The sequence below is a fragment of the Hyperoodon ampullatus genome (genome assembly GCF_949752795.1).
Source record: "Hyperoodon ampullatus genome assembly, chromosome: 4".
In the NCBI taxonomy this organism is placed as follows: Eukaryota; Metazoa; Chordata; class Mammalia; order Artiodactyla; family Ziphiidae; genus Hyperoodon; species Hyperoodon ampullatus.
Window position 1 is genome coordinate 41769132 of NC_136917.1, and position 12856 is coordinate 41781987.

A 12856-nucleotide genomic window follows, 5' to 3' on the forward strand; every position below is an offset into this window, starting at 1 on the left:
CATTATGTGGCACACCTTCAAATTATACAATGTTATAGGTCAATTATGTCTCACTAAAACTGGAAAAAGAAAGGAAGAAATTCAAAGCTGAGACCTGAATCTTCAGGTCTCTGTTGTCCACCCTTGACCTTCCTTTCTCAAGGTCGTGAGCTAGGGCTGCCCTGGCTGTTGCCTGAAAGCGGGGGAAGAATTGAGGAAAATACAGAAAGCTGCTACATTTCTTTTTCTAAGATGTCATAGTACTCTAGGACAGTCCTAGTATTCTGTCTTTGAACACACAGAATTTACTTTAATGATTTTGTATTTCATGAATTTTTTGAAATTTAAGAAAATGAGTTGTCAATCTTTCTGGACCAATAGTACAACCTTATGCCCATAGTTAGCCTCCCACATTCTCTACAGTGTGCTCTGTGCATGACCTTGGACATGGTGAGGACAGCAGAGAACTAACCAGATTCTTATTTTCGTCTTCTCAGATATGAATGTAAACTGTTTATCCAGTGCAACAGTAAACACCCTTCTAACTTTTGCATGCAAATTGCCCTTTTAAAAAACTTGATTTTCCAAAGACACAGACCTACTTGAGAATGGACTTGAGGATATGGGGAGGGGGAAGGATAAGCTGTGACAAAGCGAGAGAGTGGCCTGGACACATATACACTACCAAACATAAGGTAGATAGCTAGTGGGAAGCAGCCGCATAGCACAGGGAGATCAGCTCAGTGCTCTGTGACCGCCTGGAGGGGTGGGATAGGGAGGGTGGGAGGGAGGGAGACACAAGAGGGAAGAGATATGGGAACATATGTATATGTATAACTGATTCACTTTGTTATAAAGCAGAAACTAAAACACCATTGTAAAGCAATTATACTCCAATAAAGATGTAAAAAACAAAAAACAAAAAAAACCCTTGATTTTCCAAAAATTAGATTTTCCCCCCTTTGGGGTCAGTAGTTTATTCAGTTTCTGAAGTAAAGGTGATCTATGTGACACCAAAAACTCCCAGATTAGTTCATTAGGTTTTAAAACAGCTTTTGAAGCCTAATTTAGATAACATGAAATTCTCCTCTTTTAAGTGTACAAATCAGTGATTTTTATCAAAATCACAGAGTTGTATAACCATCACCAGAATATAATTTTAGAATATTTCATCACTCCCAAAAGACACCTCAGTATCATTTGCACCCCTGCCACACTAATATGACTTCTCTATAGATTTGCCTATTCTAGAAATTTCATGTAAATGAAATCATATAATATGTGGTCTCTTATGACTGGATTCTTACTCTTAGCATATTGTTTACAAGGTTCATCAAGTTGTAGCATGTATCAGTACTTCATTCCTTTTTATGGCTGCATAATATTCCGTTGTATGGATTACGCCACATTTTGTTTATCTATACATCAATTGCTGGGCGTTGGGGTTGTTTCAACCTTTGGCTGTTGTGAATAATGAATTTGTGTCTGGCTTCTTCTACTCAACATCATGTTTGTGATATTCATCCATGTATTACATGTACCATCACTTGTCTTCAAAATTTCTCCCCTTTTGCCAAATATCGAAGCTTTTGCTCTTGCCTCACTGAAATGTGATGGGTTAAGTTCAAGACAGGAAGAAACTAAACTTTAGCTGAGGCAGACATTATCTACATATGTAACTTATTCTAAAGGGAAGAAACATAGACCCACAAGTTTATCAACTATCTGTGAAGAAGGGAGTGGTAATGTCTCTTCTATTTAATTAAGAATGTTTTGTTGTTGTTATTCTTTCAAAGAAACCATTATTTTTTTTTAAATTTGTGATTAGAGAGGGGCCCAACTGTTAACAAGAGTAAACTGATCCACAGACATCAGACAAAGTAGAGGTAAAGTTTTCAGTCAGCTCTGCCGAGGACGGGAGGCTGGCAGAGCTCTTCCTCCATCGTAGTTGCTGTAGGTGGCATTCAGTGCTGGTGACAGGAAACTCTGGTTTAGGGCTGAGGCAGCGCAGGGTTCTGAGGAAAAGGATGCATCCGGCATGTGCCTTATCACCTACTTCCTGCAAGGGGCTCAGAGGAAGTCACAACCACCAAGAACGGTGGAGTCTAAAGGGTCTCTGCTCCTGTCATTGCCATGCATAGGGGCACTGATCTGTGCAATGCAGCCAGGGTAGGTCAGGGAGGGGGCTTGTTCCCACGGGATATAGTCAAGGTCTCACTTTACCTTTTACTATTTTATCTAGAAAAATAAAGATGTAACAATAGAAAAAAATCATGCCAAGGGGGTAAAATACACGGATGGGAAGTATAGGGATGGGAGAATAGAACTTAACTCATATATTCCCTTACTAACTGTGTGTGCGTGCATGTGTATATGTGTATGTGTGCATGTGTGTGTGTGTGTGTGTGTGTGTGTGTCTATGAAGAAGCGTTCCTGCTCTAGTCCAGGCTATGCCACTGATTTACACTCAGTTTACTCCCCTGTAGCACAAAGGGGATGGACCAGATGTTCTTTAAAAGGAATTCTAACTCAGTCTATAATTCTATCAATACAGATGTTTCCTGATTAAATGTAGGAGCTTCAGTTTTCTCAGTTGTACTGTAAAATGACTTTTGCAAGATGGTTGGGAGAATTAAAGTGCATAAAACAGTTCCTGGAATATAATACCAGAACAAGGACTATTAGGACTATCATTAGATGTTAGTATCACATGCTATGGTATACCATCTGTTAGAAGTATTAATGCCATTGTCTGCTTTCATCTGAGACATGTTGACTGTTAGGAATTTACTCCTTTCTTTCTGTCCATATGATTTGAAGGGCACCTTACAGAAGATAATCTTGCTACACAGGGTAGGTTATTGTGAAAAAGATGGACTGATAACTTATAGCTTGTTCACACCGCATTATAATTTAAGAGGGTCTCTGACAGATAGCCACTCTTCATTCTGGAGGTGGTTCATTTCTTTTCTTGAAAAAATCCTGGTATGGAGTCAGTACTGTATCTTTAATAACATCTTAGAATCATGGAAATATGATAAACCAATGTCTTAGATAAGGCTTCTGTCCAAAATTCAGGCCACCCAACGTATGCAATGCTGTAAAGTATAGAGTACCTGCTTGCAAGGAATTCACCCTCTACCTAAATGTGTTACAACAGAAGAGAGACTGCTGAGGTCCGAGGCTGAGTGAAAACAGAGCCACTGGAGATGTCATGACATTGCACCACAAGGGTTCAAAGGTGTGGAAAAACCACATTCCACAGCTTGTGGGAGGGAAAGCCTGAGTGGCTTCTTAGAGGAGGTGCTATCCGAAGAATTGATAGGACACAATAGGAGATATTTTCTGTGGTTCCCAAACTTGGGTAAGACCCAGAATCACCTGGGTACCACTTCCTAAGCTTCTGACTGGTGAGGGCTGGAGTACTGGAATTTGTATTTTTTAAAAGCTCCCCAATGATGCTCATGATTAGCCAGCTTCTCCTACAGCATACTTGTTAATTTAAAAACACTTCTTAAGCATTTGCTATATTCATTCACTCAATAAATATTCATTGAGCAACTACGTTATCATAGGTACAGTTCTGGGGTCCTGTGTACAGCAGGAACAAGGTAAAGGGTTTATATTCTAGTGGAGAAATATGCATGGGGCAGTATATCAGGAGATTTACTTAATAAAAATAAAATAAATCCATTTTTGGTCAATAATAATGAATCAATCAATCTTTTAAGGGTCCTATAATTGTTAGTTAAGGAGACACTAAATTCACCCCTGAAACAATTCAGCTGATGTTTCAAAAATCATACAATATAGGGACCCACTGAAGTTTGCCCTTACATTACCTAAGGAGGCAAAGAGGATTTGGTGAAGTAGTCTAGAATATTAATAAGGAGGAATGTTTCAACTGCCCTAGCAAGCAGAATGTATTTGTGTCTCCAAAGAACTGCTGTAAAATAGAAATCATCTTTTGCTAATCATTAATGTGGGCTGTTTTAGGTGCTCCATGGGCAATACTTCATTAACCAACGTGGGATTGAAAATAACAAAACTGCACTTGTTTAAACTCAGTATAATTCTTATTTAATTATAAGTTCTTATTGGTTAATTTAATAATTTATTATGTTATCCAATAACATAGGTGCTGAGTGGGCCACATATGCATCACAAGTTTGACTTGAAAAAATATAGGTTCCCACAAACTTACCCTGGAGAGTCTGATTCTGTAGGTCTGGGCTGGGGCCTGGGAGTCTGTATTTTTAAAAAGTTCCCAGTGATTCTAATGTGTGATATTGGGAACCACAGGAAATAATTGTGTTGAGTCGAGGTGGAACCAAGGAGAAACCAGAGTCTAGTAATGACTCAGCTTAATTCCTCTTTCTCCATGAAATCTTTCTAATTCTTCTAGAATATTCTCAGAACTCTGAGGCCACTGAAAGCCTGCTGCATATGCTCAGTTTTTCTTAGATTATCCTCTGTTTCTTCAGAGTTTGTCTTGTTTCTCAATAGAGTCTAAAGCTTATTGAGATCAAAGACCCTGTCTCAAGTATCTCTATGCGCTTAGATCTGTGCTCAGCAAAATGGTAAGGTATGTGAGTTTATACTGAGAAATCCTAATAAAGGAAATGGTGCAGACGTCATAAAGGCAACAGATGCTGATTGAGACGGCTGACATCATACAGACTGCCTGTTCTGCATCCGTCACTGGTAAACACAAATAGTCTTTTGGAAAATCCACAAACTGGACTTGCCCTCTTTTTTTTTTTTTTTTTTTTTTTCGGTATGCGGGCCTCTCACTGTTGTGGCCTCTCCCGTTGCGGAGCACAGGCTCTGGACGCGCAGGCCCAGCGGCCATGGCTCACAGGCCCAGCCGCTCCGCGGCACATGGGATCCTCCCGGACCGCGCCCCCTGCATCGGCGGGCGCTATCTTCCCAGGTCTCCTTCTCTAAGCTCACCCCTAGCCACTGTCCAAACTGGTAATGGTTACCGGTTTGGGTGATCAACTGTCCCAGTTTGCCTGGGACTGAGATGCAGGGGCTCTGGGGCCATAGGACTCTCAGTTTTAAAACTGGAACAGTTCCAGGCAAGCCAGGATGAGTTGGTCACTCCAGCTTCATTCCATCCAGGAGAGGTTTGCAGTTTAAGATTCTTAAAGATAGGAAATACCTTCAAACCATAACTGGGAAATGGCAGGAACATGAAATGGCAGGAACAGGGCTAACATTCTGGCACAGAGAGACTGATGCCTCCATCAACCCAAGCCTACTGTTTTCTGGTCTCACTGGTGAGGCTTGTGTTGGGTGTGGGTCATTAACATCATGTGAATATTAGATTAACCTGGAGAGATTTTCCTCTAAATTACGAATGCCTGGACCCTACCCACTAGAGGTTTTCTTCTTTTTTAACATCTTTATTGGAGTATAATTGCTTTACAATGGTGTGTTAGTTTCTGCTGTATAACAAAGTGAATCAGCTATACATATACATATATCCCCACATCCCCTCCCTCTTGCGTCTCCCTCCCACCCTCCCTATCCCACCCCTCTAGCCCACTAGAGATTTTGATTTAATGAATCTGGGCTGGGACCTGGGCATTGGTATTTTGAAAATGTTTCCCAGGTGATTTTAATGTGCAGACAGGCCTGCGAACCACTGCTCTAAGCAAATACGCTGATAAATTGATTGATTTCCCTGTAGAAAGTTTTCTCTCAGTACCTCCATGCGTTTGGTTTCTCTGCAAGGGCCCTAAATGTGCAATTTTCTGTGCTACTTTAAGTGTGGTGTATGGTTGGGTGCCAGTTAGCAAATTGTTACTGGTCCACCACCAGATAAAAAAAGAAATTGAGAGTAAGCATTTAGAATCTTTGTATAGCAATCAGACAGAGTAATTTTATGTTTAATGAATCTAATACCAATAAAAAATTGGACTTGCATTTTTTATGTCTTTGCTTCTTATTTTTCCTTTTTTCCTGATAATTCATTTTTATTGTATTTTACAAAATATAAGTCTGTGACAGATTGGGAATTAAAAACCAACCACAAAAAGTAGTCCATCACCACAGGTACTTTTAGAGGCACTGTTTTAGAATAACAAATGATCTTCTGATCCAGGAAGAGGTTTTACCTTGCATGCCAGTCAATTGATGGCAGCATCCTGGAGCAGTGTTTTGAGAAGGATCCCAAAGCCATGAACTCTGATCAACTGTGTCAGCCACAGGGCCAGGAGCAGAGAGTGGCAGTATGAGTCTGGGTAATTGTCATCCCTGATTTAGTCCAGTACTCCTCTTGTACTCATTGAGAAACTGAGGCCCGGAAGGAAGAAGAGATGTTTCCGAAGTCACACGCTGAGTTGGAGCGAGAGCAGTGGCCAGGACCCAGTACTTTCCTCACCACACCACGCCTTCTCTCCCTTAATCCTGACACCCCTGTGTAAGGTCAGTCCTGCTTCCGGCACCGTATGGCTCTCAAGAAGAATGGTTGCATGAAAAATAAGTTAAAACAAGTGGTGTATTTCCTCTATATCCACACACAGCCAAACCAGGCTGAATCTGAGGCACAGGCACCCCTGACCCAGCCAGAGATGCAGGCAAGGAAGACCAGCACCACAGCTCCCCAGGGCCAGCCATCACAGCCCGAAAGACCACCCACGGAAGTTGTGGTCACGGTCACACGTGAATACCAAGGCCTTTGATCCTCTCCAGTTTTCTTATACTGATGTATGCTAACCCTGTGAACCCCCAGAATACTTTTACCAGACATGGACACCACTGTTAATCCAATATGTCAACTCACTGCATTAGCACAAAGCACAGCATGGCTGAAAAAAAGTAACACATTCATTTTATTTGAAGTTAAAAGACAGTTTAAGGAGACTTACTGTGTCCAAAAGAAGTTTCTCAGCTTTGTCTCGGCTGATACTCTTATTGTACCACCTGAAAGCAGGAAAAAGTCATAGATCAATGACATTTTTAAAAAATTCATTATTTACTTATGAAAGATAATTAATGCCAGAAAAGTTTTTGTTCTTTTTGTTTCTACCAATGCTTTCAAACTCAAAAGCAAAAGCATGAACCATTTCCAGGTAATAAAATGTTTAATTGGAACAAATGAATCAGAATTGGTGAAATGTTGATAATTGTTGAAGCTGGGTTTTGGGTACATGGAGGTTCATTATATTTTTCTCTCTATTTTTGTGCATGTTGGAAATTTTCCACATTAAAATTTTAGAAAACATTTATCTTCTGCTCTATTTTGTAAGTCAGTGGGTGGTTATTAGCAGGATGATGCTAGGGCAGCTGTAAAAATTTAATATAAATTTGAAAGTGTAGCAAATATCCTTTTAAAACAATTGCAGTATTTTCCTCTGTAAGACTGGTTTTCAAGATCTTCTGCAAAATAATTACATTTTTTTCCCAGCTGCACAAAAGCTCCTGCACAAATGACATTGACAGTGTCTCATAAGACTAGTTTATCTTTGTAAAAAATGCAAATGTAGAAAAACCTTAGGCATTCCTGTTATTCCTTGTCAAAGGAATGCTAAATTTATTTGCTGAAAAAACTAAAAAAATTTAATGGATGTAATCTGCTAAAAGTAAGGTAAACATTCACATATTTTCTACTTTTACAAAGCGAACTAACCTGAGATTGAGCTTCAAAGTTGGTTTAAAAGGAAAATGTGTCACAGGGTTCATTTGATGACACGATATTGTTTAATTTTGTGTTTCTGATTTTATCATACAGCTGTTTTAATTTCTTAAGATTTCTGGCTATTTTCTCAGGATAAGTGTCTCATTTCTTCTCTGGAGAAGTTTTAAAATCAAATTTTCTATAAGTAATTTGAATAATAGATTAAACGTATAAATAAAAAAAGAAAGTAGAGATACTTCTTGATTTTTGCTACCAAAGAATAGATCTTAACCTGAAATAATTCATGTCAGACACCTTTAGGAACCAATGCAGTGTGAAGGAATGATTTGGATAATGGGGAAAAGCAAATCTAAGTACACTATGGGTTCAATGTCATTTTTATAGTTTGATTTCATTAACATATGTAGTGCTAAAGCTCTTCTTCATACATCTGAGCATTTGAAACTAGCAGTCCAGCTCCTTGCCTGGCTGGCCATTAATCTGTATGTGTGCAACAACAGATGACATGTAACATAAATGCAGTGTAGTATCATTCTTGGAATTTTAATGAATGATGACTCTAAACTAGAATTATACAAGTTATACAAAGATGCTAACTGACTTTTCATAAAGTTTCCATTAAAACAGCCTCAATATGAACTTTGGCTTCCTGAGTATGCCCTGATTAGTCTCTTTTGCATTAGCTGTAGCTAGGCTGAAATCATATCTCTGGTCAGTGGACTCTATCAAAGTTTGCTGGGGGGAAAGCTCCAGCCATACTCTGGTGAGAACTTTAAGACTGCAAAGAATATTTAGCTGATGTGTAGCTCACCTATCATGTGTCAGAAAGTGTTATCAGCAGGTTATGGGACTTGCCCAAGGTCAATAATGAGCTAGTAAGGCGTAGCCAGAATGTGAACGCAGCCATTCTGGCTCCAGAGTCCATGCTCTTACCACCACCATAAAGAGCCTGTAACTATCATATACCAGGGACTTAAGGAAAAACATTACCAGGCTCCCTCTCTCCCCCCAGAAAATCCTAGTTTGCTATGCTGTAGCCCCCAGCTCTACAACTTTCAGGGGTTACACCTGTCAGATATAGCTTTTGCGATCTGCAAACTCCTAAGGAACGTAATCTTCGCACTATTTATCGTGTGCATGTTCTCACATGGGTCCTTCTTTCCCTATCTATATTTTAATACAAAAATTAAATGTGTAATGTATAAGTTTGAAAGAGAAATGAAATGGAGTGAAATAATTTATATTCTTTTACTACCCATACTCCCTGTATCTTCTAAAGTAGAGCTCTTCAAACTGGAGCATGTCCAAACAGGAGCATTATTTTTATAATTTTGTTGTCTGGTGAAAAAACAACTAAAAAGTGGTAAAAAAAAAAAAAAAAAGAATGTGAATTGTTTTTTAGGGTTGACGTTTTTCAGTGTTGTTAACGCTTGAACCATATCCTGGCCTCCCTGTCCACTTATTAGGTTAGAGGAGACAGAATGATCATCAGTTAACAATCAGTTGTGGAAATTAATAAGTCCAGGGGGAGAGAAGTTCTGGGTGGGGAAGCAACACCACTTATGAAACTTGTTTGGTTATTTGAGAGTAGCCACAAATAAGGGAATTAGTGGATTCATCTGAGCTTTTTTTAAAAAACTGTTCTAAATTAATTGGATTTACAATGTTGTGTTAGTTTCTGCTGTACAGCAAAGTGAGTCAGGCATACATATACATACATCTACTCTCTTCTAGACTCCATTCCCATATAGGTCATTGTAGGGCACCAAATAGTGTTCCCTGTGCTATACAGTAGGTTCTTATTAGTTATCTTTTATATATAGTAGTGTGTATATGTCAATCCCAATCTCCCAATTTATACCCCACTTTCCCCCTTGGTAACCATAAGTTTTCTACATCTGTGACTCAATTTCTGTCCTGTAAATAAGTTCATTTGTGCCATTTTTTTAGATTCCACATAAGAGTGATATCATACGATATTTCTTTCTCTGTCTGACTTACTTCACTTCATCTGAGCTTTTGAACGCATGCAACTGGATGGTACTTTCCAACTCAGTGGGCTCTTAGAACTTATTTAGTTGAAGCCTGACAAATATGCTTCATCTTATGTGTCAGCTCTGATCAGTTAGTGCTGGCTTCCTGGAGCTGTGTGGCCAGTCTGAGCTCAAGGAGTAAGAATGTCACTATCTAAGAGTGGTGTCTGCCCTGAGTTCAGGCACAGGGAGGGAATGTCAGCAAGAGTGCCACGCTTTGCTTTCCTTCATCTTACCTGACCCTTCAGTTTAAGGAAAAGGGATCTGAGATCCAACCTGGTGAAGAAACTTGCCCAAAGTCATGTCCCCAAACCACGGCAGGAGACCTGAAGCCAATCAACTTACCAACCCATGATCATGTTCCTGGGGTACAATTTTGAGTTCTTATGCAGATATCTAGACAATGTTAAGTTCAAGGAAAAAAGTAATCATATTGGGCCTTTTTTTTTTGGTATACCCAGATATAATAACTATCTGGATGCTTGTTTATGAGTCATTTAATTCTCTAGCTACGATTCCATATCTGAAATGCAAACTGACAGAGTGCAGAATAGAGTTCACAGACTGTTTTGTTTGTATGCTGTAGTGTTTCATTTTAAAAGTGACTTAAAATATCTTCAAGAGGGGGAATATACCTTTTTTGTGCCCCAAGCTCCAGTATTCCCTATGGCCTTATACTCTGTTGGAAGTTTGAATGTGCCCCTTCTACCATAAATGAAGAAATTCTGATTAAAAGTAAAAAACCAAAACAAAAAGAAAACTTCCCAGCCTAGTGATCATTTGAAATAAATACCTAATTTTTTCTAAAGGTGTTGACTGTAAAATAATAAAAGAATTTTATTCTTTAAGCATATCTCATATATTTCATTACAGTTTGAGTATTCTTGGAATTGATGACTCCTGTTAGCTGAGGGAGGGGCTTCTCTTACCTACTTGATCAAAATGAATCTCAGGTTGAGAGACTCTTCAGAAAATGATAGTTCTTCACTATAGAATCTGTTAGAATTTCAGCAACAAATAACTTGACCACATTTGAACTAATAAGAACACAAATGAGTTAATAGAAGGTTTCATTAGCTAGCATTCTTTAACCCTGGTATCTTAAGCTTGATGAGTACTTAAAATTTTATCTCTAAATGATTTTGAACTTAGAGAAAAGTTGTAAAATACTGTGAGAGAACTCCCACATATAGATGAACCAATTGTTGATATTTTACACATTTGTTTTACATTCTGTCCAGATAGATAGATAGAGAGATAGGTAGATAGCTATAGATAACTAGATTTTTTGAGCCATTTGAGAATAGACTTTTACCCCTAAGTACTTCAGTATGTGTTTCTAATAAGTAGAATATACACTTGTATAACCATAGTACAATTACCAAAATCATGAAATTTAACATTGATACAATACTATTACCTAATTTTAGACCTTATTCAAATTTTATCAGTTGTCTCAATAATATATTTTGTAACTTTTTTTGGTTTGCTTTTTTATGGTTCAAGATTGATCCAGGATTACTGGTGCATTTAGTTACCCCATCTCTTCAGTTTTTTAACGTGGACCAATTTCTCAGCCTTTCATGTCTTTCATGATACTAACATTTTTGTAGAGCACAGGGCAGTTATTTTGTAGACTATCCTCAGTTTGGATTTGTCTATTATTTCCTCATGAATAATTCAGGTTATGCATGTTTGGGCAGCAATGTCACAGAAGTGATGTGTCCTTCTCAGTGTATCACATCAGGAGATGCATGGTGTCTGCTTGCCCCATTATTGATGTGAACTTGGATCATTTAGTTAAGATGGGATCTACCAAATATTTCCTCTTTGTTATTAGTAAGTGGTTTGTGAGAAGATACTTTGAAACTATGTAAATATCAAACTTTCACCACCTATTTGTGACACTCATTGATGATTTTTGCCTGAATCAGTTGGTACTTTGAGTTATAAAATGGTGATTTTTAAACTTTATTGTTCCTTCTACATTCATTAGTTGGCATTTTGCTGCAAGAAAGAGCTTTTTTCTCTTCTTGCCCATTTATTTATTTACTTACTTATCTATCAAGCTATTTATTTATTATTGATTTTTTTTATTTTACTCAGTGGATTGTAGTCCCTTACTGTCATTATTTATTTTGATACTCAAATTATCCCAGATTTAATCAGAAGGAGCATTTTTAAGCTGACTTCTGTGATCTTTCAATATGTTCACATTATTTAACAAAAAAATATTGGGGGGTACTTCTTTACTTTTTGATGCATCAAAATGTTCCAGTTTCATCTTTGTTCTTTCCCTGCCCCGACTCTGAATCCCCAAGCCATTTCTCCAAGAAGTCCTAGTTCTTTTTAGTGGGAAGTGTTATTTAAAAACCAAGATCTGGGGCTTCCCTGGTGGCGCAGTGGTTGAGAGTCCCCCTGCCGATGCAGGGGACACGGGTTCGTGCCCTGGTCTGGGAAGATCCCACATGCCGCGGAGCCATGGCCCGTGGGCCCGTGAGCCATGGCCGCTGAGCCTGCACGTCCGGAGCCTGTGCTCCGCAACGGGAGAGGCCACAACAGTGAGAGGCCCGCGTAGAGAAAAAAAAAAAACCAAGATCTGAGTGTACACATTGCTACTGTAGTATTATTGTTTCTGGGCCTTCCAGCAGCTGAGCTAGGAAATACATGTACATGGTGAGTACATTGTACTCTACACTTGAATTTTATTAAACATTAAGTAATTCCATTAAAATTATATCCACGTGGGGCTTCCCTGGTGGCACAGTGGTTAAGAATCCGCCTGCCAATGCAGGGAACACAGATGTGAGCCCTGGGCCGGGAAGATCCCACATGCCGTGGAGCAACTAAGCCCATGCGCCACAACTACTGAGCCTGCACTCTAGAGCCCATGAGACACAACTACTGAAGCCCATGCACCTAGAGCCTGTGCTCCGCAATAGGAAAAGCCACTGCAGTGAGAAGCCTGCGCACTGCAACGAAGAGTGGCCCCCACTCGCCGCAACTAGAGAAAGCCTGCACACGGCAACAAAGACCCAGCACAGCCAAAAATAAATAAATAAATAAATAAAATTAAAAAAAAACTATATCCATGTGAACTCTTCTTTTAAATGCCAGCTTGAAATAAACAACACAAGCTAAGCAGATATTTAATACCTATATTTTTGTCTGCTATCTTGGTACTGGAAATATGGCATTA

The 12856-nt window shown here is 39.0% G+C and overlaps 1 protein-coding gene across 2 annotated transcripts in view; it reads right to left on the bottom strand.

Moving 5' to 3' along the window:
- ITK (IL2 inducible T cell kinase) overlaps positions 1–12856 on the bottom strand; it is a gene marked incomplete at both ends in the record, with an annotated part of 64673 nt that overhangs the window by 14573 nt on the left and 37244 nt on the right. For both annotated transcript variants that reach the window (XM_079703942.1, XM_079703941.1), the window contains one exon: positions 6855–6909. In XM_079703942.1, coding sequence (XP_079560068.1) covers positions 6855–6909 — 55 coding nt within the window. The remainder of the gene's footprint in view (positions 1–6854; positions 6910–12856) is intronic.